The sequence below is a fragment of the Entelurus aequoreus genome, linkage group LG01, assembly GCF_033978785.1.
Source record: "Entelurus aequoreus isolate RoL-2023_Sb linkage group LG01, RoL_Eaeq_v1.1, whole genome shotgun sequence".
NCBI classification, from domain to species: Eukaryota; Metazoa; Chordata; class Actinopteri; order Syngnathiformes; family Syngnathidae; genus Entelurus; species Entelurus aequoreus.
Window position 1 is genome coordinate 98,987,225 of NC_084731.1, and position 27,718 is coordinate 99,014,942.

General features: G+C 39.7%; 1 protein-coding gene across 1 annotated transcript; it reads right to left on the reverse strand.

Annotated features, from left to right (window-relative positions):
• Window positions 1–2,421: 2,421 nt before the first annotated feature.
• On the reverse strand, window positions 2,422–26,680 carry LOC133645647 (ly6/PLAUR domain-containing protein 1-like). The gene is made up of 3 exons (XM_062040494.1): window positions 26,582–26,680; window positions 5,513–5,647; window positions 2,422–3,079 (listed from the first exon to the last, which is right to left on the reverse strand). Exons 1-3 carry the CDS (start codon window positions 26,631–26,633, stop codon window positions 2,859–2,861), a joined length of 408 nt encoding a protein of 135 aa, XP_061896478.1. The 5' UTR covers window positions 26,634–26,680; the 3' UTR covers window positions 2,422–2,858.
• Window positions 26,681–27,718: the final 1,038 nt, after the last annotated feature.

Below are 27,718 nucleotides of genomic sequence, written 5' to 3' on the forward strand. Positions count from 1 at the left end.
TCACTCCTACCCACTTCTCTAAAGTGGGCTGGCTCAAGGTGGAGGACAGAGTTAAACAACTTGCACTGAGCCTAGTCTATAAAATCCGCTACACCTCCCTGATACCGAAGTACATGTCAAACTACTTCCTTAACGTAAATGACCGCCATAACCACAACACCAGGGGGGGCTCCACTAACCACGTTAAACCCAGATTCCGAACTAACAAAGGTCTTAACTCATTCTCTTTCTATGCCACATCAATGTGGAATGCACTCCCAACAGGTATGAAAGAAAAGGCATCTCTATCCTCCTTCAAAACCGCAATAAAAGTTCACCTCCAGGCAGCTACAACCCTAAACTAACACCCTCCCCGGATTGCTAATCATCAAATGTAAACAATCAAATGCAGATACTTTTTCTTTTTCTTATGCCTTCTGATCTCTCTCTCTCTCTCTCTCTCTCTCTCTCTCTCTCTCTCTCTCTCTCTCTCTCTCTCTCTCTCTCTCTCTCTCTCTCTCTCTCTCTCTCTCTATGTCCACTACTTGATGTCCATACCCCCCCCCCCCCCTCCACACCCCTGATTGTAAATAATGTAAATAATTCAATGTGATTATCTTGTGTGATGACTGTATTATGATGATAGTATATATGATAGTATATATCTGTATCATGAATCAATTTAAGTGGACCCCGACTTAAACAAGTTGAAAAACTTATTGGGGTGTTACCATTTAGTGGTCAATTGTACGGAATATGTACTTCACTGTGCAACCTACCAATAAAAGTCTCAATCAATCAATCAATCAATAATATTGCAACACATGCCAATACGGCCGGGTTAACTTATAAAGTGCCATTTTAAATTTCCAGGGAAACTTCCGGCTGAAAATGTTTCGGCATGATGACGTTTGCGCGTGACGTCACGGGTTGAAGCGGACATTTTGGAATAGCATTGTGGCCAGCTTAAGTCCTCTGTTTTCACCACATAATTCCACAGTATTCTGGACATCTGTGTTGGTGAATCTTTTGCAATTTGTTCAATGAACAATGGAGACTGCAAAGAAGAAAGCTGTAGGTGGGATCGGTGTATTAGCGGCTGGCTGCAGCAACACAACCAGGAGGACTTTGAGTTGGATAGCAGACGCGCTACCGTGAGTACAGCTTTGGCTTCCAAATATTTGATCGCTTGCCCGTACGTGCGTGGCGCTGTGTGCATGTCACGTACCTAACTTTGGGGAAATATATGTTTCTTGCCGGTGGCCGGGGTGTCGTCGAAAGATTAAAGATTAAAGTACCAATGATTGTCACACACACACTAGATGTGGTGAAATTTGTCCTCTGCATTTGACCCATCCCCTTGGGGAGCAGTGGGCAGCAGCGGTGCCGCGCCCGGGAATCATTTTGGTGATTTAACCCCCAACTCCAACCCTTGATGCTGAGTGCCAAGCAGGGAGGGAAACGGGTCCCATTTTTATAGTCTTTGGTATGACTCGGCTGGGATTTGAACTCCAACCTACCGATCTCAGGGCGGACACTCTAACCACTGCTACAACGCAGTCCGCCGCCGTGACGCTGTCCTCACCAGTCTGGGTTGACTTCCTCCGTCTCCGGGCCGCCGACCGCACCGATCATCGTGGTGAAGTCCTTCGTCGCGCCGTCGATCGCTGGAACGCAGGTGAGCACGGGTGTTGATGAGCAGATGACGGCTGGCGTAGGTGGATAGCTAATGTTTTTAGCATAGCTCTGTCGAGGTCCCGTAGCTAAGTTAGCTTCAATGGCGTCGTTAGCAACAGTATTGCTAGGCTTCGCCAGGTGGCACAGCATTAACCGTGTGGTTACAGGTCCAGTGTTTGGTAGTATTGTTGATCTTCTGTCTATCCTTCCAGTCAGGGGTTTATTTCTTCTGTTTCTATCTGCAGTTAAGCACGATGCTATCACGTTAGCTCCGTAGCTAAAGTGCTTCGCCGATGTATTGTCGTGGAGATAAAAGTCACTGTGAATGTCCATTTCGCGTTCTCGACTGTCATTTTCAAGAGGATATAGTATCCGAGGTGGTTTGAAATACAAATCCGTGATCCACAATAGAAAAAGGAGAGAGTGTGGAATCCAATGAGCCAGCTTGTACCTAAGTTACGATCAGAGCGAAAAAAGATGCGTCCTGCACTGCACTCTAATCGTTCACTCTCACTTTCCTCATCCACAAATCTTTCATCCTGGCTCAAATTAATGGGGTAATCGTCGCTTTCTCGGTCCGAATCGCTCTCGCTGCTGGTGTAAACAATGGGGAAATGTGAGGAGTCCTTCAACCGGTGACGTCACGCTACTTCCGGTACAGGCAAGGCTTTTTTTTATCAGCGAGCAAAAGTTGCAAACTTTATCGTCGATTTTCTCTACTAAATCCTTTCAGCAAAAATATGGCAATATCGCAAAATGATCAAGTATGACACATAGAATGGATCTGCTATTCCTGTTTAAATAAGACAATTTCATTTCAGTAGGCCTTTAAATGCTTTTTGAAAGTCTAATTCTCACATGGTGTCGATGCACATTGACAGGCATTGTCCACTCTGGGGAAAATATGATGCACACTTTGCGGTGAAAAAGTGCACGTTGACTACTCGTGAAACAAAAGGCAAGACAACTTCTGCAATTTATAGTATAGGAGCTATTAAGGCATACGGTAGAAGGACCTGACCAAAACCCCCACGGACCGCACAGTCCAACTCACAAAAAAAAGCAAAAAAAGTGTTGAGGGATTCCGGTTCCAAAACAGAATGGGATTGAGAGAGCGTGTGCTAGAGTCAGGTGGGAATGAAGGTTGTTACGATGGTTCAAAGGAAACAACTAGTGGTGTGCAGGAGATGCAGGGGCAGCATCTATGTCAGAGACAGCAAAAGTAGGGCGAGAAAAACGCTCATCTGGGGGTCGGGTGTTGCCGCAGACGAAGCGGGTCGCTTCTTCTTGCGTCCGTTGCAGAGTGGCGTGTTGCAGCAGTAAATGCACACCGAGTTCAGCCGCCCGGTGCAGAACTGCTGATAACCGGAGGAGGCGATGAGACAAGCCCCGGAGGACGCGCATGATTTCCGGTAATGAATCCCTGCAAAGAATGACAAAGTTTGAGGATTCATTTTCCTCCTTTTGGACCACCGACGTTTCTTCTGCACGCTGCAAAAAGTGAAATCTAAGTAAGATGAAATATGACAAATAAGGGTGATATTTGCTTATTTTCTGTCTGATAAGATCATTCTTCTCACTAAGCAGATTTTATGTTAGAGTGTTTTACTTGTTTTAAGGGTTTTGGTCCTAAATGATCTCAGTAAGATATTACAGCTTGTTGCTGAGATTTGATGAGCTATATTGAGTAAAACATGCTTGAAACTAGAATATCAAGTGTTGCAAAGCTGTGTCATCAACACTCACAAGTACAAAACTACTTTTTTAAAATAATAATTTCTTATTTCAAGCATGAAAAAAAAAACATGATTTTGACACAATTGGGTCTCATAATTATAACAACAGTTTTATTTTCAATGAAACAATAGAAAACACGTACTCATATAGTAGTACAGTTGGCACAGTACAGTAAACGGGCAGTTAATATTTAAACATTTAATATTTCAAACTATTTTCAACAGAAATAGTTCATGCACATTCAGATGAATTCTTCAATTTTAAAATTTGGGCTGGGGGAAAGGATGTATATATGCACACTAATTGACTGAAAGAGCACGCACTTGGCGCAATGATGTCATGTTATCCATGGAAAAATGCATTTTTAGACCATATGATTTGCCTGAGCGGCTAGGAGACCCCGAGAGTAACAAGCGCTTGCCTTGTTGCCTTTCCATTAAGAACAATAAATTAGTTTTTAGTATAAGTTTGCTGGTTTCAAGAAATGTAATGCCGAGCGCATATCATTATGTCAAGATAATGGCACTAGCATGTACTTCATTTAAGAATATTTTTAAAAATATTGAGCAAAAAGGTCTATTTTTTTTTTTCTACCAAGAAAAGTGCACTTGTTATTAGTGAGAATATACTTATTTTAAGCTATTTTTGGGTTCATTGAAGTTAGCTAATTTGACTTGTTTTGGAAAGTCTTGACAAGCCACATTTTCTTGTTCTATTGGCAGATAATTTTGCTTAGTTCAATTTTTTTCTTGTTTTTGAACACTGACTTTTTGCAGTGCAGGGCCACTTTAACGCAAACATTTCGATTTATAGGCAATGTTTACAATAAAGACAATGCCAACAGTATGGACAGCCAAATGGGAAAAAAATACATGGATAACTACATCATTTTTTTTAATCACTTAAATGTATCCTTAATTAATTAGATTTAGGATTGTATACATTAATATGTTACTGAATGTGTCATTAATTTATTTAAAATTTAGAGGTGTCCGATAATATCGGACTACCGATATTATCGGCCGATAAATGCTTTAAAATGTGATATCGGAAATTATCGGTATCGGTTTCAAAAAGCAAAATGTATGACTTTTTAAAAGGCCGCTGTGTACACGGACGTAGGGAGAAGTACAGAGCGCCAATAACCCTTAAAGGCACTGCCTTTGCGTGCCGGCCCAGTCACATAATATCTACGACTTTTCACACACACAAGTGAATGCAAGGCATACTTGGTCAACAGCCATACAGGTCACACTGAGGGTGACCGTATAAACAACTTCAACACTGTTACAAATATGCGCCACACTGTGAACCCACACCAAACAAGAATGACAAACACTTTTCGGGAGAACATCCTCACCACAACACAACATAAACACAACAGAACAAATACCCGGAACCCCTTGCAGCACTAACTCTTCCGGGACACTACAATATACACCCCCCCCCACCCCGCTACCCCCAACCCCGCCCACTTCAACCTCCTCATGCTCTCTCAGGGAGAGCATGTCCCAAATTCCAAGCTGCTGTTTTGAGGCATGTTAAAAAAAATAATGCACTTTGTGACTTCAATAATAAATATGGCAGTGCCATGTTGGCATTTTTTTTACATAACTTGAGTTGATTTATTTTGGAAAACCTTGTTACATTGTTTAATGCATCCAGCGGGGCATCACAACTAAATTAGGCACAATAATGTGTTAATTGCACGACTGTATATATCAGTATCGGTTGATATCGGAGTCGGTAATTAAGAGTTGGACAAAATCGGAATATCGGATATGGGCAAAAAAGCCATTATCGGACATCTCTAGTAAAATTCTATTAAATGTAGAATAGACATTTAGTCATTTAATTAATAATTGAATTGAATTGACTAAGACAAACTTTAATTGTAAAATGATAATAATAAACAGCTGTTAATCGGAAAGTGACAATGTTTCTGTACCAATGGTGTCCATTTAGGGGCCCCTAAATGGACACCATTGGTACACACAGTTCATCGAATGCACCGCAGTTAGGTCATTTTGAGAAAGAAGCAGGAGTTAGACCGAGCAAACAAATAAGATGGTTAAGGCTGTTGCCATGTCAACAGGGTGTGGCGGAAAGAGTCACTCACCATCAGGTCTGACCAGCACCTCCTTCTGGCACATGTCCTGCACATTGACGGTGCAGTTGACAACGTACTCGGGCGTGGAGCAGTCGTTGTGCTTCATTTCCTCGCACTGGTAGCACTGGATCTGTAGGGCGTCTCCTACAAGTCGGGGGGAAAAAAGAAAAAAAACATGTGGTGGATTACGTCATCGTCTAATTTGCATAATTGGCACGTGCAGGTGCACTGCAAAAAGTGAAATCTAAGTAAGATGAAATATCTCCAATAAGGGTGATATTTGCTTATTTTCTGTCTGATAAGATAATTCTTCTCACTAAGCAGATTTTATGTTAGAGTGTTTTACTTGTTTTAAGTGTTTTGCTCCTAAATGATGTCAGTAAGATATTACAGCTTGTTGCTGAGATTTGATGAGCTATATTGAGTAAAACATGCTTGAAACTAGACTATCAACTGTTGCAAAGCTGTGTCATCAACACTCACAAGTAGGGATGTCCGATATTGTCCAACTCTTTAATTACAGATACCGATATCAACCGATACCGATACTGATATATACAGTTGTGGAATTAACACATTATTATGCCTAATTTGGACAACCAGGTATGGTGAAGATAAGGTCTTTTTTTTTTAAAATTAATAAAATAAAATAAGATAAATAAATTAAAAACATTTTTTTGAATAAAAAAGAAAGTAAAACAATATAAAATCAGTTACATAGAAACTAGTAATTAATGAAAATGAGTAAAATTAACTGTTAAAGGTTAGTACTATTAGTGGAGCAGCAGCACGCACAATCATGTGTGCTTACGGACTGTATTCCTTGCAGACTGTATTGATATATATTGATATATAATGTAGGAAGCAGAATATTAATAACAGAAAGAAACAACCCTTTTTTGTGAATGAGTGTAAATGGGGGAGGGAGGTTTTTTGGGTTGGTGCACTAATTGTAAGTGTATCTTGTGTTTTTTATGTTGATTTAATAAAAAAAAAAAAAAAAAAAAAAAAAAACAATACCGATAATAAAAAAAACGATACCGATAATTTCCGATATTACATTTAACGCATATATCGGACGATAATATCGGCAGGACGATATTATCAGACATCTCTAGTTTTTAGTATAAGTTTGCTGCTTTCAAGAAATGTAATGCCGAGTGCATATCATTATGTCAAGATAATGGCACTAGCATTTACTTCATTTAAGAATATTTTTCAACATATTGAGCAAAAAGGTCTCTTTTTTTTTCCTACCAAGAAAAGTGCACTTGTTATTAGTGAGAATATACTTATTTGAAGCTATTTTTGGGTTCGTTGAGGTTAGCTAATTTGACTTGTTTTGGAAAGTCTTGACAAGCCAACATGTTCTTGTTCTATTGGCAGATAATTTTGCTTAGTTCAAATAAAATACCCCTCATTTTTGTATTTTTTTTTTCTTGTTTTTGAACACTGACTTTTTGCAGTGTGATGTTTTGGACTTTGTGGGAAAAACAAAACATTTGTAAAAGAACATGAAAAACAAAACTAACTGGTTTAGAAATATGACTGAACTTTTTTCTATTGCTTTTTTTTCCCGGTCTTTTTTTATGTCCTCTGTGTGTCTGAGTGCTTTTAAATGTGAGAGGGAGGAATGTCCACTGCTACCGGAGAGGAACTTTCATGTGACATACTCAAAGTGTGCAATAAAACCGGAAAAGGTGTCAAGATTGTCACAAGATGTTATATATAAAAAAAATCTAGAGGGGTTATTCTCTGACAGACAAGGGGCCTCATGTGTCAAGTTTGCTTATACGCACAAAAACCTGCACTGCAAAAAGTCAGTGTTCAAAAAAAACAAAAATATAAATAAAAATGAGGGGTATTTTACTTGAACTAAGCAAAATTATCTGCCGATAGAACAAGAAAATTTGGCTTTTCAAGACTTTCCAAAACAAGTCAAATTAGCTAACCCAAAAATAGCTTAAAATAAGTATATTCTCACTAATAACAAGTGCACTTTTCTTGGTAGAAAAAAAAGAAACCTTTTTGCTCAATATGTTGAAAAATATTCTTAAATGAAGCAAATGCTAGTGCCATTATCTTGACATAATGATAAGCGCTCGGCATCATTATTATTTTTTTCATGCTTGAAGTAAGAAATGATGACTTTAAAAAAGTAGTTTTATACTCGTGAGTGTTGATGACACAGCTTTGCAACAGTTGATATTCTAGTTTCAAGCATGTTTTACTCAATATAGCTCATCAAATCTCAGCAACAAGCTGTAATATCTTACTGACATCATTTAGGACCAAAACACTTAAAACAAGTAAAACACTCTAACATCAAATCTGCTTAGTGAGAAGAAGTATCTTATCAGACAGAAAATAAGCAAATATCACCCTTACTTAGATTTCAGTTTTTGCAGTGTGACGAGCTCCCTTTTTCACGACAAAGATGAAATGTATCAAGAGTGAAACGAGCGTGGACATTTCTTACATGCAGCGCATACTTTATGGACACATTGAGGTGGTCCTTTGTTGAAATCAAATGGTGGTAGCGGGGGTGTATATTGTAGCCCGGAAGAGTTAGGGATGCAAGGGATTCTGGGTATTTGTTCTGTTGTGTTTATGTTGTGTTACGGTGCGGATGTTCTCCCGAAATGTGTTTGTCATTCTTGTTTGGTGTGGGTTCACAGTGTGGCGCATATTTGTAACAGTGTTAAAGTTGTTTATACGGCAACCCTCAGTGTGACCTGTATGGCTGTTGACCAAGTATGCATTGCAGTCACTTTCGTGTGTATGGAGAAGCCGCATACAACATGTGATTGGGCCGGCACGCTTTTTGTATGGTGAAAAAGCGGACGCGTCGACAGGTTGTAGAGGACGCTAAAGGCAGTGCCATCACGCCATGCCCATAATATTGGTGTCCAGGAGAAATTCGGGAGAATGGTTGCCCCGGGAGATTTTCGAGAGGGGCACTGAAATTCTGAAGTCTCACAGAAAAATCGGGAGGGTTGGCATGTATGCTGACGGGTCTGCCCACTTCCGGCGCCCCCTACAAAAAAGGTTAGAAATAGGTAAAATCAGTCTAAGCCTGGGCCCCGTCTGCTGGGGTGGGGAGCAGACCCAACAAAGCAACCAAGAGAGCCGACTCCACCCTCGGCCGCCCACCAACTCTCGGCCAGTGTCCAGTCCGCATGGATGAGCGAGGATACGTCCAAGGAGACCGAGGTGTCCCATTTCAACATTTTTCTTAGTTAGGTCAAAAAACCAAGTTGGTTTAGGAACTGCAAAACATTCCCGGTTTTCCCGAGATTCCAGGAATTCCATAACACCATTTCCAAATTTAAAAACTGTTACTGCGTCAACATTTATTGACCGATTTAAACAATTCCAACACCAACCAATTCAACTCATTCAGGACATTCATGCTCCTAATGATAATCATTTAAAAAAAAGCTTTTCCCTAAATTCCCAAATTTCCAGGAAGTTCCCATTGAAATGAAAGGGACCTTTTTCCAAGTTGCACATTTACCACATCTTTCCACCTATTCAAATTGTTCCAACTCCAAAATATGTAGACTGTTCAAAATGGTGTACTCTCTTTCAACAATTTAAAAAAATTCCCGGATTTCCAAGAATTCCCCATTTTTAGGGACATTTTCCCCATTCAAAATGAATTGTCCATTTTTCAAATTTCCACAATTCCCACATTTTTCAAATGATTCAAACAATTTCACCTACAACACATTCAACTCATCCCAGGCATTCAAACTACCAATTTCCAGGAATTCCTGGTTATTTTCTAACCCTATTTCCAACCTTTTTTGTTTGACTACTCCTTTTACATTTTTCATCCCATTTCAACTGTTCCACTGTCAAAAACATTTTCTCAGTCAGGAACTAGAAATATTCCCGGTTTTCTCGAAATTCCAGGAATTCCATAATACCATTTCTAAATTAAAAAACTGTTACTACTTCAACATTTATTGACCGATTTAAACAATTCCAACACCAACCAATTCAGCTCATTCAGGACATTCATACTTCTAATAATAATTTAAGAAATAAATAAACGCTTTTCCCCCAAATTCCCAAATTTCCAGGAAGTTCCCATTGAAATGAATGGGACATTTTTCCAAGTTGCACATTTCCCACATCTTTCAACCTATTCAAATTGTTCCACCTCCAAAATATTCAGCCTGTTCAAGATGGTGTGCTCTCTTTCAACAATTTAAAAAAAATTCCCGGATTTCCAAGAATTCCCAGTTTTCAGGGACATTTTCCCAATTAAAAATGAATTGTCCTTTTTTCAAACTTCCACAATTCCCACATTTTTTAACCGATTCAAACCATTCCACCTTCAACACATTCAACTCATCCTAGACATTCAAACTATTATTTTTCCACATTTCCAGGAGTTCCTGGATATTTTCTAACCTTTTTTGTTTGACTACTCCTTTTACATTTTTCATCCCATTTCAACTGTTCCACCGTCAAAACATTTTTCTTAGTCAGGAACTCGAAACATTCCTGGTTTTCCCGAAATTCCCGAAATTCCATAATACCATTTCTAAATTAAAAAACTGTTACTGCGTCAACATTTATTGACCGATTTAAACAATTCCAACACCAACCAATTCAGCTCATTCAGGACATTCATGCTCCTAATAATAATAATAATAATAATAATAATAATAATAATAATAATAATAATAAAAATAAAAAAAGATTTTCCCAAATTTCCCAAATTTCCAGGAAGTTCCCATAAAAATGAATGGGACATTTTTCTAAGTTGCACATTTCCCACATCTTTCAACCTATTCAAATTGTTCCACCTCCAAAATATTCAGCCTGTTCAAAAATGGTGTGCTCCCTTTCAACAATTTTAAAAAATTCCCGGATTTCCAAGAATTCCCCATTTTTAGGGACATTTTCCCCATTCAAAATGAATTGTCCATTTTTCAAATTTCCACAATTCCCACATTTTTCAAATGATTCAAAAAATTTCACCTACAACACATTCAACTCATCCTAGGCATTCAAACTACCACTTTTCCACGTTCAACAAATTTCCAGGAATTCCTGGTTATTTTCTAACCCTATTTCCAACCTTTTTCGTTTGACTACTCCTTTTACATTTTTCATCCCATTTCAACTGTTCCACTGTCAAAAAAAATTTCTCAGTCAGGAAATAAAAATATTCCCGGTTTTCTCGAAATTCCAGGAATTCCATAATACCATTTCTAAATTAAAAAACTGTTACTACTTCAACATTTCTTGACCGATTTAAACAATTCCAACACCAACCAATTCAGCTCATTCAGGACATTCATGCTCCTAATGATAATAATTTGAAAAAAAGCTTTTCCCTAAATTCCCAAATTTCCAGGAAGTTCCCATTGAAATGAATGGGACCTTTTTCCAAGTTGCACATTTACCACATCTTTCAACCTATTCAAATTGTTCCACCTCCAAAATATGTAGACTGTTCAAAATGGTGTACTCTCTTTCAACAATTTAAAAAAATTGCCGGATTTCCAAGAATTCCCAATTTTTAGGGACATTTTCCCCATTCAAAATGAATTGTCCATTTTTCAAATTTCCACAATTCCCACATTTTTCAAACGATTCAAACAATTTCACCTACAACACATTCAACTCATCCCAGGCATTCAAACTACCAATTTCCAGGAATTCCTGGTTATTTTCTAACCCTATTTCCAACCTTTTTCGTTTGACTACTCCTTTTACATTTTTCCTCCCATTTCAACTGTTCCACTGTCAAAAAAAAATTCTCAGTCAGGAACTAGAAATATTCCCGGTTTTCTCGAAATTCCAGGAATTCCATAATACCATTTCTAAATTAAAAAACTGTTACTACTTCAACATTTATTGACCAATTTAAACAATTCCAACACCAACCAATTCAGCTCATTCAGGACATTCATACTTCTAATAATAATTTAAGAAATAAATAAACGCTTTTCCCCCAAATTCCCAAATTTCCAGGAAGTTCCCATTGAAATGAATGGGACATTTTTCCAAGTTGCACATTTCCCACATCTTTCAACCTATTCAAATTGTTCCACCTCCAAAATATTCAGCCTGTTCAAGATGGTGTGCTCTCTTTCAGCAATTTAAAAAAAATTCCCGGATTTCCAAGAATTCCCAGTTTTCAGGGACATTTTCCCAATTAAAAATGAATTGTCCTTTTTTCAAACTTCCACAATTCCCACATTTTTTAACCGATTCAAACCATTCCACCTTCAACACATTCAACTCATCCTAGACATTCAAACTATTATTTTTCCACATTTCCAGGAGTTCCTGGATATTTTCTAACCTTTTTTGTTTGACTACTCCTTTTACATTTTTCATCCCATTTCAACTGTTCCACCGTCAAAACATTTTTCTTAGTCAGGAACTCGAAACATTCCTGGTTTTCCCGAAATTCCCGAAATTCCATAATACCATTTCTAAATTAAAAAACTGTTACTGCGTCAACATTTATTGACCGATTTAAACAATTCCAACACCAACCAATTCAGCTCATTCAGGACATTCATGCTCCTAATAATAATAATAATAATAATAATAATAATAATAATAATAATAAAAATAAAAAAAGATTTTCCCAAATTTCCCAAATTTCCAGGAAGTTCCCATAAAAATGAATGGGACATTTTTCCAAGTTGCACATTTCCCACATCTTTCAACCTATTCAAATTGTTCCAACTCCAAAATAATCAGCCTGTTCAAAATTGTGTGTCCATCCATCCATTTTCTACCGCTTATTCCCTTCGGGGTCGCGGGGGGCGCTACAATCAGCTACAATCGGGCGGAAGGCGGGGTACACCCTGGACAAGTCGCCACGTGCAATTTCAAAAATGTAAAAACATTCCCAGATTTCCAAGAATTCCCAATTTTTAGGGACATTTTCCCCATTCAAAATGAATTGTCCATTGTTCAAACTTCCACAATTCCCACATTTTTCAAACAATTCAAACAATTTCACCTTCAACACATTCAACTCATCCTAGGCATTCAAACTACCATTTTTCCACGTTCAACAAATTTCCAGGAATTCCTGGTTATTTTCTAACCCTATTTCCAACATTTCCAGGAATTCCTGGATATTTTCTAACCTTTTTTGTTTGACTACTCCTTTTACATTTTTCATCCCATTTCAACTGTTCCACCGTCAAAACATTTTCCTTAGTCAGGAACTCGAAACATTCCTGGTTTTCCCGAAATTCCCGAAATTCCATAATACCATTTCTAAATTTAAAAACTGTTACTGCGTCAACATTTCTTGACCGATTTAAACAATTCCAACACCAACCAATTCAGCTCATTCAGGACATTCATGCTCCTAATAATAATAATAATTTAAAACAAGCTTTTCCCCAAATTTCCAAATTTCCAAAGAACTTCCCATTGAAATGAATGGTACATGTTTCCAAGTTGCACATTTCCCACATCTTTCAACCTATTCAAATTGTTCCACCTCCAAAATATTCAGCCTGTTCAAAAATGGTGTGCTCCCTTTCAACAATTTTAAAAAATTCCCGGATTTCCAAGAATTCCCAGTTTTCAGGGACATTTTCCCCATTCAAAATGAATTGTCCATTTTTCAAATTTCCACAATTCCCACATTTTTCAAACGATTCAAACAATTTCACCTACAACACATTCAACTCAACCTAGGCATTCAAACTACCACTTTTCCACGTTCAACAAATTTCCAGGAATTCCTGGTTATTTTCTAACCCTATTTCCAACCTTTTTCGTTTGACTACTCCTTTTACATTTTTCATCCCATTTCAACTGTTCCACTGTCAAACAATTTTTCTCAGTCAGGAACTAGAAATATTCCCGGTTTTCTTGAAATTCCAGGAATTCCATAATACCATTTCTAAATTAAAAAACTGTTACTACTTCAACATTTATTGACCGATTTAAACAATTCCAACACCAACCAATTCAGCTCATTCAGGACATTCATGCTCCTAATAAAAAAAATTATAAAAAATTCCCAACTTTCCAGGAAGTTCTCATTGAAATGAATGGGACATTTTTCCAAGTTGCACATTTCCCACATCTTTCAACCTATTCAAATTGTTCCAACTCCAAAATATTCAGCCTGTTTAAAATTGTGTGCTCTGTTTCAACAATTTAAAAACATTCCCGAATTCACAAGAATTCCCAGTTTTCAGGGACATTTTCCCCATTCAAAATGAATTGTCCCTTTTTCAAACTTACACAATTCCCACATTTTTCAACCAATTCAAACCATAACACATTCAACTCATCCTAGACATTCAAACTACCTTTTGAACTTTTCCACGTTCAACAGATTTCCAGGAATTCCAGTTTTTTTTCTAACCCTATTTCCAACCTTTTTCGTTTGACTACTCCTTTTACATTTTTCATCCCATTTCAACTGTTCCACCGTCAAAATGTTTTTATTAGTCAGGACAAATGTTGGTTTAGGAACTAGAAACATTCCCGTTTGACCCTAAATTCCAGGAATTCCATAATACCGTTTCTCAATTAAAAAACTGTTACTACTATTTCTTGACCGATTTGAACAATTCCAACACCAACCAATTCAGCTCATTCATGCTCCTAATAATAATAATAATAATTTAAAAAAAAACGCTTTTCCCCAAATTCCAAAATTTCCAGGAAGTTCTTATTGAAATGAATGGGACATTATTCCAAGTTGCACATTTCCCACATTTTTCAACCCATTCAATCAATCAATCAATCAATCAATCAATCAATGTTTATTTATATAGCCCTAAATCACAAGTGTCTCAAAGGGCTGTACAAGCCACAACGACATCCTCGGTACAGAGCCCACATACGGGCAAGGAAAAACTCACCCCAGTGGGACGTCGGTGAATGACTATGAGAAACCTTGGAGAGGACCGCATATGTGGGTAACCCCCCCCCCCCCCCCTCTAGGGGAGACCGAAAGCAACGGATGTCGAGTGGGTCTGACATAATATTGTGAAAGTCCAGTCCACAGTGGATCCAACACATCAGCGGGAGTCCAGTCCACAGCGGGGCCAACAGGAAACCATCCCGAGCGGAGACGGGTCAGCAGCGCAGAGATGTCCCCAACCGATGCACAGGCTAGTGGTCCACCCGGGGTCCCGGCTCTGGACAGCCAGCACTTCATCCATGGCCACCGGACCTATGCAACTCCCCCTCGCAAGGGACAGGGGAGAAGAGGAGAGAAGAAAAGAAACGGCAGATCAACTGGTCTAAAAAAGGGGGGTCTATTTAAAGGCTAGATTATACAAATGAGTTTTAAGATGGGACTTAAATGCTTCTACTGAGGTAGCATCTCTAACTGTTACCAGGAGGGCATTCCAGAGTACTGGAGCCCGAATAGAAAACGCTCTATAGCCCGCAGACTTTTTTTTGGCTCTGGGAATCACTAATAAGCCGGAGTTCTTTGAACGCAGATTTCTTGTCGGGACATATGGTACAATACAATCGGCGAGATAGGCTGGAGCTAAACCGTGTAATATTTTATACGTAAGTAGTAAAACCTTAAAGTCGCATCTTAAGTGCACAGGAAGCCAGTGCAAGTGAGCCAGTATAGGCGTAATATGATCAAACTTTCTTGTTTTTGTCAAAAGCCTTGCAGCCGCATTTTGTACCAACTGTAATCTTTTAATGCTAGACATAGGGAGGCCCGAAAATAATACGTTACAGTAATCGAGACGAGATGTAACGAACGCATGAATAATGATCTCAGCGTCGCTAGTGGACAAGATGGAACGAATTTTAGCGATATTACGGAGATGAAAGAAGGCCGTTTTAGTAACACTCTTAATGTGTGACTCAAACGAGAGAGTTGGGTGGAAGATAATACCCAGATTCTTTACCGAGTCTCCTTGTTTAATTGTTTGGTTGTCAAATGTTAAGGTGGTATTATTAAATAGATGTTGGTGTCTAGCAGGACCGATAATCAGCATTTCCGTTTTCTTAGCGTTGAGTTGCAAAAAGTTAGCGGACATCCATTGTTTAATTTCATTAAGACACGCCTCCAGCTGACTACAATCCGGCGTGTTGGTCAGCTTTAGGGGCATGTAGAGTTGAGTGTCATCAGCATAACAGTGAAAGCTAACACCGTACTTGCGTATGATGTCACCTAGCGGCAGCATGTAAATACTAAAGAGTGCAGGGCCAAGAACCGAACCCTGGGGAACTCCGCACGTTACCTTGACATAGTCCGAGGTCACATTGTTATGGGAGACACACTGCATCCTGTCAGTAAGATAAGAGTTAAACCAAGACAAGGCTAAGTCTGACATACCAATACGTGTTTTGATACGCTCTAATAAAATATTATGATTCAAACCATTCCAACATCAACACATTCCACTCATTCTGGACATTCAAACTAACACTTTCCCCGAGTTCCAAACCAAATTCCGGTTTTCCTGGAAATTCAAACTCTTCAACATTCAAACCATTCAAACTATTCTCACATTCATACTACATTCTGTCAGCATTTCACTTCAACTTCAGCATTGGAGCATTCACACGCCATTCCTCCAGGAATTGCCTCATCTAGTCTGTAATGAAATAGTCTAATAAAATGGCAAAATAAACATTATCCATGTATTTGAAGACAAATCTTTGTTTTATAATTAGTATTAGAATAATATTTTTCCCATTACATGATGCCTTTAGTTCTATTTATCTATGTTTGTCTTTTTTTCAGGGCCCACACTTCATCAATTGGACACCCGTGTTTGAACTAACCATTGTTTGTAGTTTGAAACAGTAGTTTAACCATTTTACTCTCATGAATGAGTCCTTCAACAGGCAATCAAATTCCCGCTTTCCCTCGATTCATACAGATGCACAGATGCCGAGGGTGCTTGAATTCCAAAGGGGGAGCAATGTTGAGAAGTGTTGGCAATGTACGGAAAAAAATTGTCGCGAGTCTCTTTTTAACACGGTGGCGAGCCATTAGTCACGCTAATGTGACGACGTGGACGAGCATCGTGATGTGCAAGCGTCCACACTCGTCGCCGTCTTTGCACGTTCTTTGACGCATGTCATTAGACTCCACATAAGTGAAACAAAAAAAAGCTGGTTAATGGTGGCCGGTGCGGCGGTCCGAGTGGTCATTGAGCTCTGTGCGCCTCCACGATGGCCTCTGGCGTGGGCATTATCCGTTTTAGGGGGCTAGCTCTACTCAGTGGCCTAGTGGTTAGAGTTTCCGCCCTGAGATGGGTAGGTTACCCCGGCCGAGTCATACCAAAGACTATACAAATGAGACCCATTACCTCCCTGCTTGGCAATCAGCATCAAGGGTTGGAATTGGGGGTTGAATCACCAAAAATGATTCCCACCAAAAGCCAGCATCTGTGATGGTATGGGGGTGTAATAATACCTAAAGAGCAATAGAGAGCAAGAGCACACTAGTCTCCGCAAAAGTATAAACGTATGGATTTGACAGCTGTGTTACTCATGGGTAACTTACACATCTGTGAAGGCACCATTAATGCTGAAAGGTACATACAGCTTTTAGAGCAACATATGTGCCATCCAAGCAACTTATTTTTCATGGACGCCCCTGCTTATTTCAGCAAGACAATGCCAAGCCACGTGTTACAACAGCGTGGCTTCATAGTAAAAGAGTGCGGGTACTAGACTGGCCTGCCTGTAGTCCAGACCTGTCTCCCATTGAAAATGTGTGAAGCTTACAATACCACAACGGAGACCCCCGGACTGTTGAACAACTTAAGCTGTACATCAAGCGAGAATGGGAAAGAATTCCACCTGAAAAGCTTCAAAAAATGTGTCTCCTCAGTTCCCAAACGTTTACCGAGTGTTGTTAAAAGGAAAGGCCATGTAACACAGTGGTAAAAATGCCCCTGTGACAACCTTTTTGCAATGTGTTGCCGCCATTAAATTCTAAGTTAATGATTATTTGCAATTATTGTACATATTATACTCATTTGGTGTTATGGTGGCATAGATTTGCATTTCATTTGGCACAATCGGACATATATTTGAAATTGAAATACTATTGATTGCCTGATAATATTTTTGTATCTGTATACATTAAGCTAGTTGGTGCCTCACATAAAGAGCTTATTGTAGTGATGTGCGGATCAACACTTAAATATCGATCAGATCGTTATGCTCTGATATCGTTTCTCAAATTAACATATCCATAGTTTTGATACTTTGGTCAAGGGGTGTCCAAACTGTTTCCACCAAGGGCCACATACTGAGAAGTCAAAGTATTCATTTAAAAATGCTTAAAACTGATATTGTGTATTATATTAGCCTTTTTTCATTACATACCGATTTTTATACTGTCCTTTTCTTACATTTAGTTGTTCCCATATAATAATAATATGGCTGTTTAACTGCATAACCATGTTTGTAAAAAATATGCCTGTATAAAAATACAGTATTAATGTTTAGTTACACATTTAACAATGCATATTATGGTTTTGATGTTTTAATTCATAGGTTAACAATAATAATAATAATAATAATATATTTTATTTGTAAAAAGCACTTTACATTGGGTAAACAACCTCAAAGTGCTACAGTGTATTAAAAAAAAAAAAAAATACAAAAAATACAAAAATTAAATAAAAATAAAAAGATAATAAAAAATAAATACAAATCAAAACTAGAACAGCCAAATAGCTAAAACTAGTATGCATATATCTAAAAAAAAAGGCTTTTTTTTTTTTTTTTAAATAAGGGTTTTTAAGCCTTTTTTAAAAGCATCCACAGTCTGTGGTGCCCTCAGGTGGTCAGGGAGAGCGTTCCACACACTGGGAGCGGCGGAACAGAAAGCCCAGTTTCCCATTGTTAGTATTTTATTTTCTAATTACTTAGCTAAACTTTGTTTATCATTTAGGTGGATTTCATTTTTATTTTGAAAACTCTTAATATTGTAGATCGGGAGTGTCTAAATGTTTACCACCAACGGCCGCATACTAAAATGTCTAGTATGGGGGTTCCATTTTTGATATTTAAAAAAAATAAAAAAATAACATTACCAAAACTTTGTGTTATAGGTGACTAAAATTATTATTATTATAGTATTATTACAGTGGTTTAAATGTAACTTAGATATTGGGTTTCACTATGTAAAAGCGCTTTAAGTCACTTGAGAAAAGCGCTATATAAATATAATTCACTTCTATTCACATTTTACAAAAAATAAAAATAACTTTCTCAGTTCGAACATTAAGTATCTTAACTTTTGTGGAGGATGCATATTATGTTTAAGAGTTATTTCTTTTTACATAGCCATGTTTAGAGTAGCTAGTACTTTTTCTTTGTATATTCTACCAGTTTCTTTAGACATTTCAGATGCCTGGTTAGTGTCTTAACCTTGGAATGCGAAGACAGCCCCCACGTCTCTCTCCTTATCAGTGTTGCGAGGGGGAGAGGGGGCGGGGCTTTCTTTGTGTGCGAGGAGTGGGCTTTTCCGTTTGAATGAGAGATCATCTAGAGTAGCCGATATGAATGTATTGGTTAAACTGATCTCCTAAAGCTTTAGTAAAACTTGAAAATATTCCTATTCTGTCTTGATGGTCCTTCTTACTCAACATATATGTCATCGAAAGAATTTGGGATTGATCATTAACTTAGATCATACTTGCCAACCCTCCCGTTTTTTACCGGGAGACTCCCGGTATTCAGCGCCTCTCCCGATAACTTCCCGGCAGAAATTTTCTCCCGACAAACTCCCAGTATTCAGCCGGAGCTGGAGGCCACGCCCCCTCCAGCTCAATGCGGACCTGAGTGGGGACAGCCTGTTCTCACGTCCGCTTTCCCACAATATAAACAGCTAGCCTGCCCAATGACGTCATAACTGTAGAATGATCGAGGGCGAGTTCTTGGTTTCTTATGTGAGTTTATTGTTAGGCAGTTTCATTAACGTCCTCCCAGCGCGGTAACAACACACAACAACAGCAGTCACGTTTAGTCTACCGTAAAGCAGTTCTTCTGCCGTAAACAGCAATGTTGTGACACTCTTAAACAGGACAATACTGCCATCTACTGGATAGCCTCCAGAACACTGAAATTAAAGTATTTCATTTATGTATATGTATAATAAAATAAATATATATACATATAGCTAGAATTCACTGAAAGTCAAGTATTTCATACATATACATATATATATATATATATATATATATATATATATATATATATATATATATATATATATATATATATATATATATATATATATATATATATATATATATATATATATATATATATATATATATATATATATATATATATATATATATATATATATATATATATATATGAAATATGAAATACTTGAGTTGGTGAATTCTAGCTTAAATATATTCCCCTCTTAACCACGCCCCAACCACGCCCCCGACCCGCCCCCGACCACGCCCCCCACCCCCCACCTCCCGGTATCGGAGGTCTCAAGGTTGGCAAGTATGACTTAGATTCCCTGGGAGGAAGAGCTGGTCGACGCAACACTTTGCAGTCTATTCAATTGAATATAAGTTGAAAATGATTTGCAAATCTTTGTATTCTGTTTTTATTTACGATTTACACAACGAGCCAACTTCACTGGTTTTGGTTTTTTTTTATTTCCTCTCAGCTGCGTGATAACAAGGTCTACTCTGTGTACTGTTTTGATATTAATTTGGATTTTGTGAATTAGTTTGGACTATTTGCTGTCCATTAAAAAAGGTTTGTAAGATGTAAACAGTCAGCTACATTGGAGCCTGTTTTAAGTCGACAACCCTCGAATCGGATGACTCACATCGACATAAGCAGTTGTTGACGTAATATAGTGAGGAGGTTAATTTGGCCGATTGATAATACATTTATATAAACAAGGTCCGTCCGTAAAAGCCTGAATCGTAAAATTGTTTGTACCTGACCCATATAACTCATCAAAGACAATGTCCAGTGTTTCCCATAAACTGCCAAGATACCTGTGGCGGTGGGGGCGTGGCTATGGGCGTGGCTACGGGCGTGGTCACCATGACATCAACGAATAATTTGTATAATTTACTACAATGATATGATTTTCTCTAAAAAGGCTAAAAAAATGTATACTTACTAATTAATAATAACAGTTTTGTTTTAAACGTCCATCCATTTTACAATATAATTACAACACTTTATGTACATATTTATATACAGATTTGAACAATAAGCTATTCACTGAAATATATTTATTAATTGTGGTTCTTACAAAAAATATATCTTATAAAATATAAAAGCTAAAATGTTTCTTAAAGCTCTGCCCCTTTAATTAGTGCATAGTAAATATTTTAACTTTAGCCTACTACTACAACCATATTATTTACCAGCAACATAAAGTGAAACAGAGGCAGAGGTGTCCTGCCACAGTCAGTAACAAATAAACAGAAAACAGTAGTGGTCAAATACAAATAAGGCAATAAAAGAACTAACCTACACTTCTCTTTTGTAAAGTAAATCTGAACAGCCTATATGGGCATCTACATCTACTATATGATTTGCCTGAGAAGCTGGACAGGACAAAAAAAATATATATAAATAAAATAAAATCAATTTTTTAAATTTGTGGCGGACGTAATTCTTTCGTGGCGGGCCGCCACAAATAAATGAATGTGTGGGAAACACTGATGTCAGAACAACATCATGTGACATCTCTGATGAAGGCTGCACAGGCAAGGTAGACGAAAATTGTCAGGTACAAACAATTTTACTATTCAGGCTGTTATAGATAAACCTTGTTTATATAAAAGGTTGTTGACATAGGTGGTCCTAATGACCCAAACTAGCCATTTACTTGTGACTTCAATGAGAGACATAAGAGGAATGGCTAATGACATATCTTTGAACCTGTATGGCAGTTTGCTGACATTGTTTACCCCCATTTGTGCAAAATTAAAAAAGGGTGCATTTTGTTAGTTAGAGATGAAAGAACCCCTGAGAAGTCTACCGCCAAAGGGCGAATGGCTCTTTGGTCCTTTGCCGGAGCTTTAAAGGTAAGTGGAATTTCCTTTCCCTGTTTCCTCAACCCTTTCTTCTTTTGTTGTTATTGATTTTGACAGGCCCTAGTTTTGCAAAAGCATGTGAGCGATAATGGGGAAGTTAACAATACTACAACACACGTCGACATAAAGGGAACGATTTTTCCACGGAAACGACCTCTTAGGGCAGGGGTCGGCAACTCAACATGTTGAAAGAGCCATATTGGACCAAAACATAAAAAGCCTTTTAATAAGTATTATGATGGAGGCAACACATGATGTAAATGTCCAAAACTAGCTATATTAGCCTACTATCAAAATGACTATGTGTCGCAGGCTGACGCAAATCTTTGTTGACAGAAATGTTTAAATGTAATATTTATTCTACACATTTTTACAACATTGGAAAACATTAGTAAAACGGAGGCTTCTCAGAGGGTGAGATAACTCCTGAAAATTTCTGGCTCAGAATGGCCAAAGGTATAGATGTGTGTGTCCAAATTTAAGGAAACGGCAGGCTGTCTTCTTCTAGTGGATTTATTACCATCTTTGCAAGCTGGGTAACGTTTGCTGTGGTCTGGAACAACATGGCCCACAAACAACTATCAGAAATGCAGCCAATGTTACATACAGATATGTCATAACACATGCAAATGTACAAACCCCGTTCCCATATGAGTTGGGAAATTGTGTTAGATGTAAATATAAACGGAATACAATGATTTGCAAATCATTGTATTCCGTTTATATTTACATCTAACACAATTTCCCAACTCATATGGAAACGGGGTTTGTAAGTTAAATACACAGAGGACATAAGTAAAGGAAATTAAATTAGCTCAAATATACCTACAAATATGGCATAAATAGCATGTTAGCATTGATTAGCTTGCAGTCATGCACTCACCAAATGTGCCTGATTAGCACTCCGCACAAGTCAATAACATCAACAAATATCACCTTTTTGCATTCACGCACAGCATAAAACGTTGGGTGGACAAAATGAGACGAAGGAGTGGCATAAAACACGTCTTTCTGTGGCAGCGTCGGAGAAAGTTGCACATGTAAACCAACTACAGTGACTTCAAGGACTGCTGAAATTAGTAGGACCAAACGGCGCTCGCCAAATACTCTCATCGGTGAAGCATGTTTCATATAAACAGTGGGATTTCTAACAATTAGGCAGGTTTGTCCTACGAAAAACGTATTAAAACAAATAATATATTTTTCCCCTCATCTTTTTCAATTTCACAATTTTTTTTGAAAAAGCTCCAGAGAGCCACTAGGGCGGGGCTAAAGAGACACATGGAGCTCGAGAGCCGCGGGTTGCGGACCTCCGTCATAGGGTCTCACATTTCAAGTCGACCAAATATGCCTGATTAGCACTGCGCACAAGTCAATAACGTCAACAAAGCTCACCTTTGTGCATTCACGCACAGCATAAAACGTTTGGTGGACAAAATGACACGAAGAAGGAGTGGCATAAAACACGTCTTTCCGTGGCAGCGTCGGAGAAAGCAGAACATGTAAACCAACTACAGTGAGTTCAAGGACTGCTGAAATTAGTAGGACCAAACGGCGCTCGCCAAATGCTCTCATCGGTGAAGCATGTTTCATATAAAAAGTGGGATTTCTAACAATTAGGCAGGTTTGTCCTACGAAAAACTTATTAAAACAAATAATAAATTTTTCCCCTCATCTTTTTCAATTTTCACAATTTTTTTTGAAAAAGCTCCAGAGAGCCACTAGGGTGGGGCTAAAGAGACACATGGAGCTCGAGAGCCGCGGGTTGCGGACCTCTGTCATAGGGTCTCACATTTCAAGTCGACCAAATATGCCTGATTAGCACTGCGCACAAGTCAATAACGTCAACAAAGCTCACCTTTGTGCATTCACGCACAGCATAAAACGTTGGGTGGACAAAATGAGACAAAGGGGTGGCATAAAACATGTCTTTCTGTGGCAGCGTCGGAGAAAGTTGAACATGTAAACCAACTACAGTGAGTTCAAGGACTGCTGAAATTAGTAGGACCAAACGGCGCTCGCCAAATGCTCTCATCAGTGAAGCATGTTTCATATAAACAGTGGGATTTCTAACAATTACGCAGGTTTGTCCTACGAAAAACTTATTAAAACAAATAATATATTTTTCAATAACATCAACAAAGCTCACCTTTGCGCATTCACGCACAACATTAAATGTTTGGAGGACAAAATGAGACAAAGGAGTGGCATAAAACACGTCTTTGGATTCTGAACCTTCGGAAGTCCCTGGATGGATGCTGAACCAGAATGCGGCGTGTGGTTCTGAACATCAACCAGAATGATCATGTGACCAACACACATCTGTATGAGGGTCTGTCAAGGCTCAGTGACAAGGTGGCATCCAGGAGGATTAAACTTGCAGGTCACTGCCAGACATTCATAACTTCCTGCTAGAAAGCTAGGACTCTGCGAGCCAAGACACGGGCGCTGACCAAGAGGACGTCCCACGCCACCATACGTGGATGCACTAAGGAAGGATGCAGGAGTGGAACTCTACAGAACTGGCCGGATGCATGGGTAGCCGCGAATATTGGAATCTCCATTGGCCAACCCGTCTAAGGACGACCCATTGAAAATAATCGATAGCTGCAGACCCAATAAGAAGAAAAGTTGAACGCCCGACAATCACATCTTCTGCCATCTTGTCTTTAATGCAGTAGTCGCGCCAGAATATTTTAATAACGTGGACCTATAGAGTTTCAATTCCTAGGCACAGTCAGGGTGTTGAGGATATCCGGTTCGGTGGCTGCAGGATTAGGTCCCTTCTTTTTGCAGATGATGTGGTCCTGATGGCTTCATCTCGCCAGGATCTTCAGCTCTCACTGGATCGGTTCGCAGTCGAGTGTGAAGCGACCGGCATGAGAATCAGCACCTCCAAGTCCGAGTCCATGGTTCTGGAGTGCCATCCCCGGGTTGGGGAAGAGACCCTGCCCCATGTGGAGGAGTTCGAGTACCTCTGAGTCTTGTTCACGAGTGAGGGAAGAGTGGATGGTGAGATCGACAGGCGGATCGGTGCAGCGTCTTTAGTAATGCGGACGCTGTATCGATCCGTTGTGGTGAAGAAGGAGCTGAGCCGGAAGGCAAAGTTCTCAATTTACCGGTCGATCTACACGGTGGTTTAGGGGTTAGTGCATGTGCCTCACAATACGAAGGTCCTGAGTAGTCTTGGGTTCAATCCCGGGCTCGGGATCTTTCTGTGTGGAGTTTGCATGTTCTCCCCGTGACTGCGTGGGTTCCCTCCGGGTACTCCGGCTTCCTCCCACCTCCAAAGACATGCACCTCGGGATAGGTTGATTGGCAACACTAAATTGGCCCTAGTGTGTGAATGTGAGTGTGAATGTTGTCTGTCTATCTGTGTTGGCCCTGCGATGAGGTGGCGACTTGTCCAGGGTGTACCCCGCCTTCCGCCCGATTGTAGCTGAGATAGGCTCCAGCGCCCCCCGCGACCCCAAAGGGAATAAGCGGTAGAAAATGGATGGATGGATGGCTGGATGGATCTACATTCCCATCCTCACCTATGGTCATGAACTTTGGGTTATGACCGAAAGGACAAGATCACGGGTACAAGCGGCCCAAATGAGTTTCCTCCGCCGGGTGGGGCTCCCCCTTAGAGATAGGGTGAGAAGCTCTGCCATCCGGGAGGGGCTAGAAAGTAAAGCCTCCACATGGAGAGGAGCCAGATGAGGTGGTTCGGGCATCTGGTCAGGATAGGCGGGAGGTGTTTAGGGCCAGGAGACCATGGAAAGACTATGACTCCCGGCTGGCCTGGGAACGCCTCGGGATCCTCCGGCAGGAGCTGGACGAAGTGGCTGGGGAGAGGGAAGTCTGGGCTTCCCTGCTCAGGCTGCTGCCCCCGCGACCCCACCTCGGATAAGCAGTAGAAGATGGATGGATGGATGGACCTATAGAGGTAGCATTAGTCTAGTCTCTGGGGTAACACAAACACAACAATGTCCATTTTGCTGGGCTGAGTTTGAAAAGACAATTAACTGCGACGCCTCTGATGCTGCGACTTTGAAATCGAGTCCTTTGAATGGCGATCAGTCCGTGCGAAAGTGGGACTGGAATATGTCGTCAGCCATCACCCGTGAACCCTGACCTCTCCATACACGCTCCACTATTTTGGCGTGGCTCACGTCTTTGTTTGCCTATGCAGTTCTGAAAGTTTGCAAAGGTCCGTCTTCCTGCGAGAGCGCGGCAACTCCCCAGCAAGACTAATGGAGTCCTAGTCTCTGCTCGACATCACCTCTGGCTGGAGGGCGGCGGAGCACCGGGCCGGAGGACGCCGAGCACATAACGACGGCTGTCTCCGGGAGGCGAGGGAAGGCCGTAAAAACAATATCGGCGGCGCCTTTTAACGCTCAGTAAAGTTGAATTCACAATGCAAACAGAAGATGCGGTGCACATACCGCAGTGGACACACTTTCTGGGCATTGGGGCAATGACATCGCAATTTGTACCTCGGATTTGGAACCCATCACGGAAGCGGCGTTCAATCAAGTCCAACACAGCCGCGTCCCGCACTTGTGCAATTATGGAAAAAGGTGGCAGCCATTAATTTTGTAACTGATAAACATAACCGAGCCCGGCAGAAAGCAAGCCAGCGGCCCCCATCAGTCTGTCGGTAATCAGATTATGGACGCAAACAGCTTCTTATTTGTTTTTGTCAGAGAGAATGTGTCACGCTGGGAGGCGAAATGCAGCTTATCAGCATTAACAGATAGCATTCGATTACCCAAAAGGGAGAATTCCCACTGATAAAAACAAATAAAGCACTTCTTTTCATCCCGGTAAGGCGGAAGAAAGAGAATAACATCATTCCAAAAGGATGCTATCAGCCTGTTAGACAGGATTCAGGAATAAAGTCATGCAAATTGGATTAAAATCATCAGAAAAGTGCTTTAAAGTTGTTTTCCCCCACAATTGTGACCATAGTGAGATGAGTGCAATAATGTGGCTAAATAGAAATAAAGTGGTGAATACAATGAAATGCATGCATATATGTGAAGTGGTGTGTACCCACCTGCGAGCGCCATTAAGACTCCAAAGAAAGTCGCCACCACGAGCAGACGCATGTCTCCCGGCGGGAACGCATCCGACCGCGGGAACTCTGTCTCAGACGTGTGCGCGCGGGTCGCGGCGCCGCCAAAGGAGCGCAGAGACGTGCGCGCTCGTCGGCATCCCTGACGAGCCCCGCTGGAATGTCTTCGCCTCCGCTGCGCGCGCACACTGACGAGCGCGGGAGCCTTTATGTGACGGCGCGCGCGAGGGAGGTTCTGCAGCACAGAGGGGCTGCGTGCGCACGCACTGGACGCTTAGCAACTTGGCGCCATGGGGGCCCCTCACGCTAATGCAAAAAAATATATATAAAATAGAAAAATGACAAAAGTCGTGCTAAAAAGTTATGTCATCTTGTTGTTTTCATACAGGATGTAAACAACAACAACAACATTCCTTCTACTGTGATATTTAGTCAAGTTTTTACTTTATAAAGCAGGGGTGTCAAACCATCTACATTTCTGCCAGTGGGTGTGTATCCCGATACCAATATTTTGGTACCGGTACCGGTACCAAAAGTATTTCGGTACTTTTCTAAATAAAGGGGACCACAAAAAATTGCATTATTGGCTTTATTTTAACAAAATACTCTTAGGGTACATTAAACATATGTTTATTATTGCAATTTAGTCCGTAAATAAAATAGTTGAACATACAAGACAACTTAGTAGTAAGTAAACAAACAAAGACTCCTAATTAGTCTGCTGACGTATGCAGTAACATATTGTGTCATTTATCATTCTATTTTGTCAAAATTATTAAGGACAAGTGGTAGAAAATGAATTATTAATCTAAGTCTAAATTTGTGGTATCATCCAAAACTAATGTAAAGTATCAAAACAACAGAAGAATAAGTGATTATTACATTATAACAGAAGTGTAGATAGAACATGTTAAGAGAGAAAGTAAGCAGATATTAACAGTAAATGAACAAGTAGATTAATAATTCATTTTCTACCACTTGTCCTTAATAATGTTGACAAAATAAAAGAATGATAAATGACACAATATGTTACTGCATATGTCAGCAGACTAAATTAGGAGCCTTTGTTTGTTTACTTACTACTAAAAGACAAGTTGTCTAGTATGTTCACTATTTTAT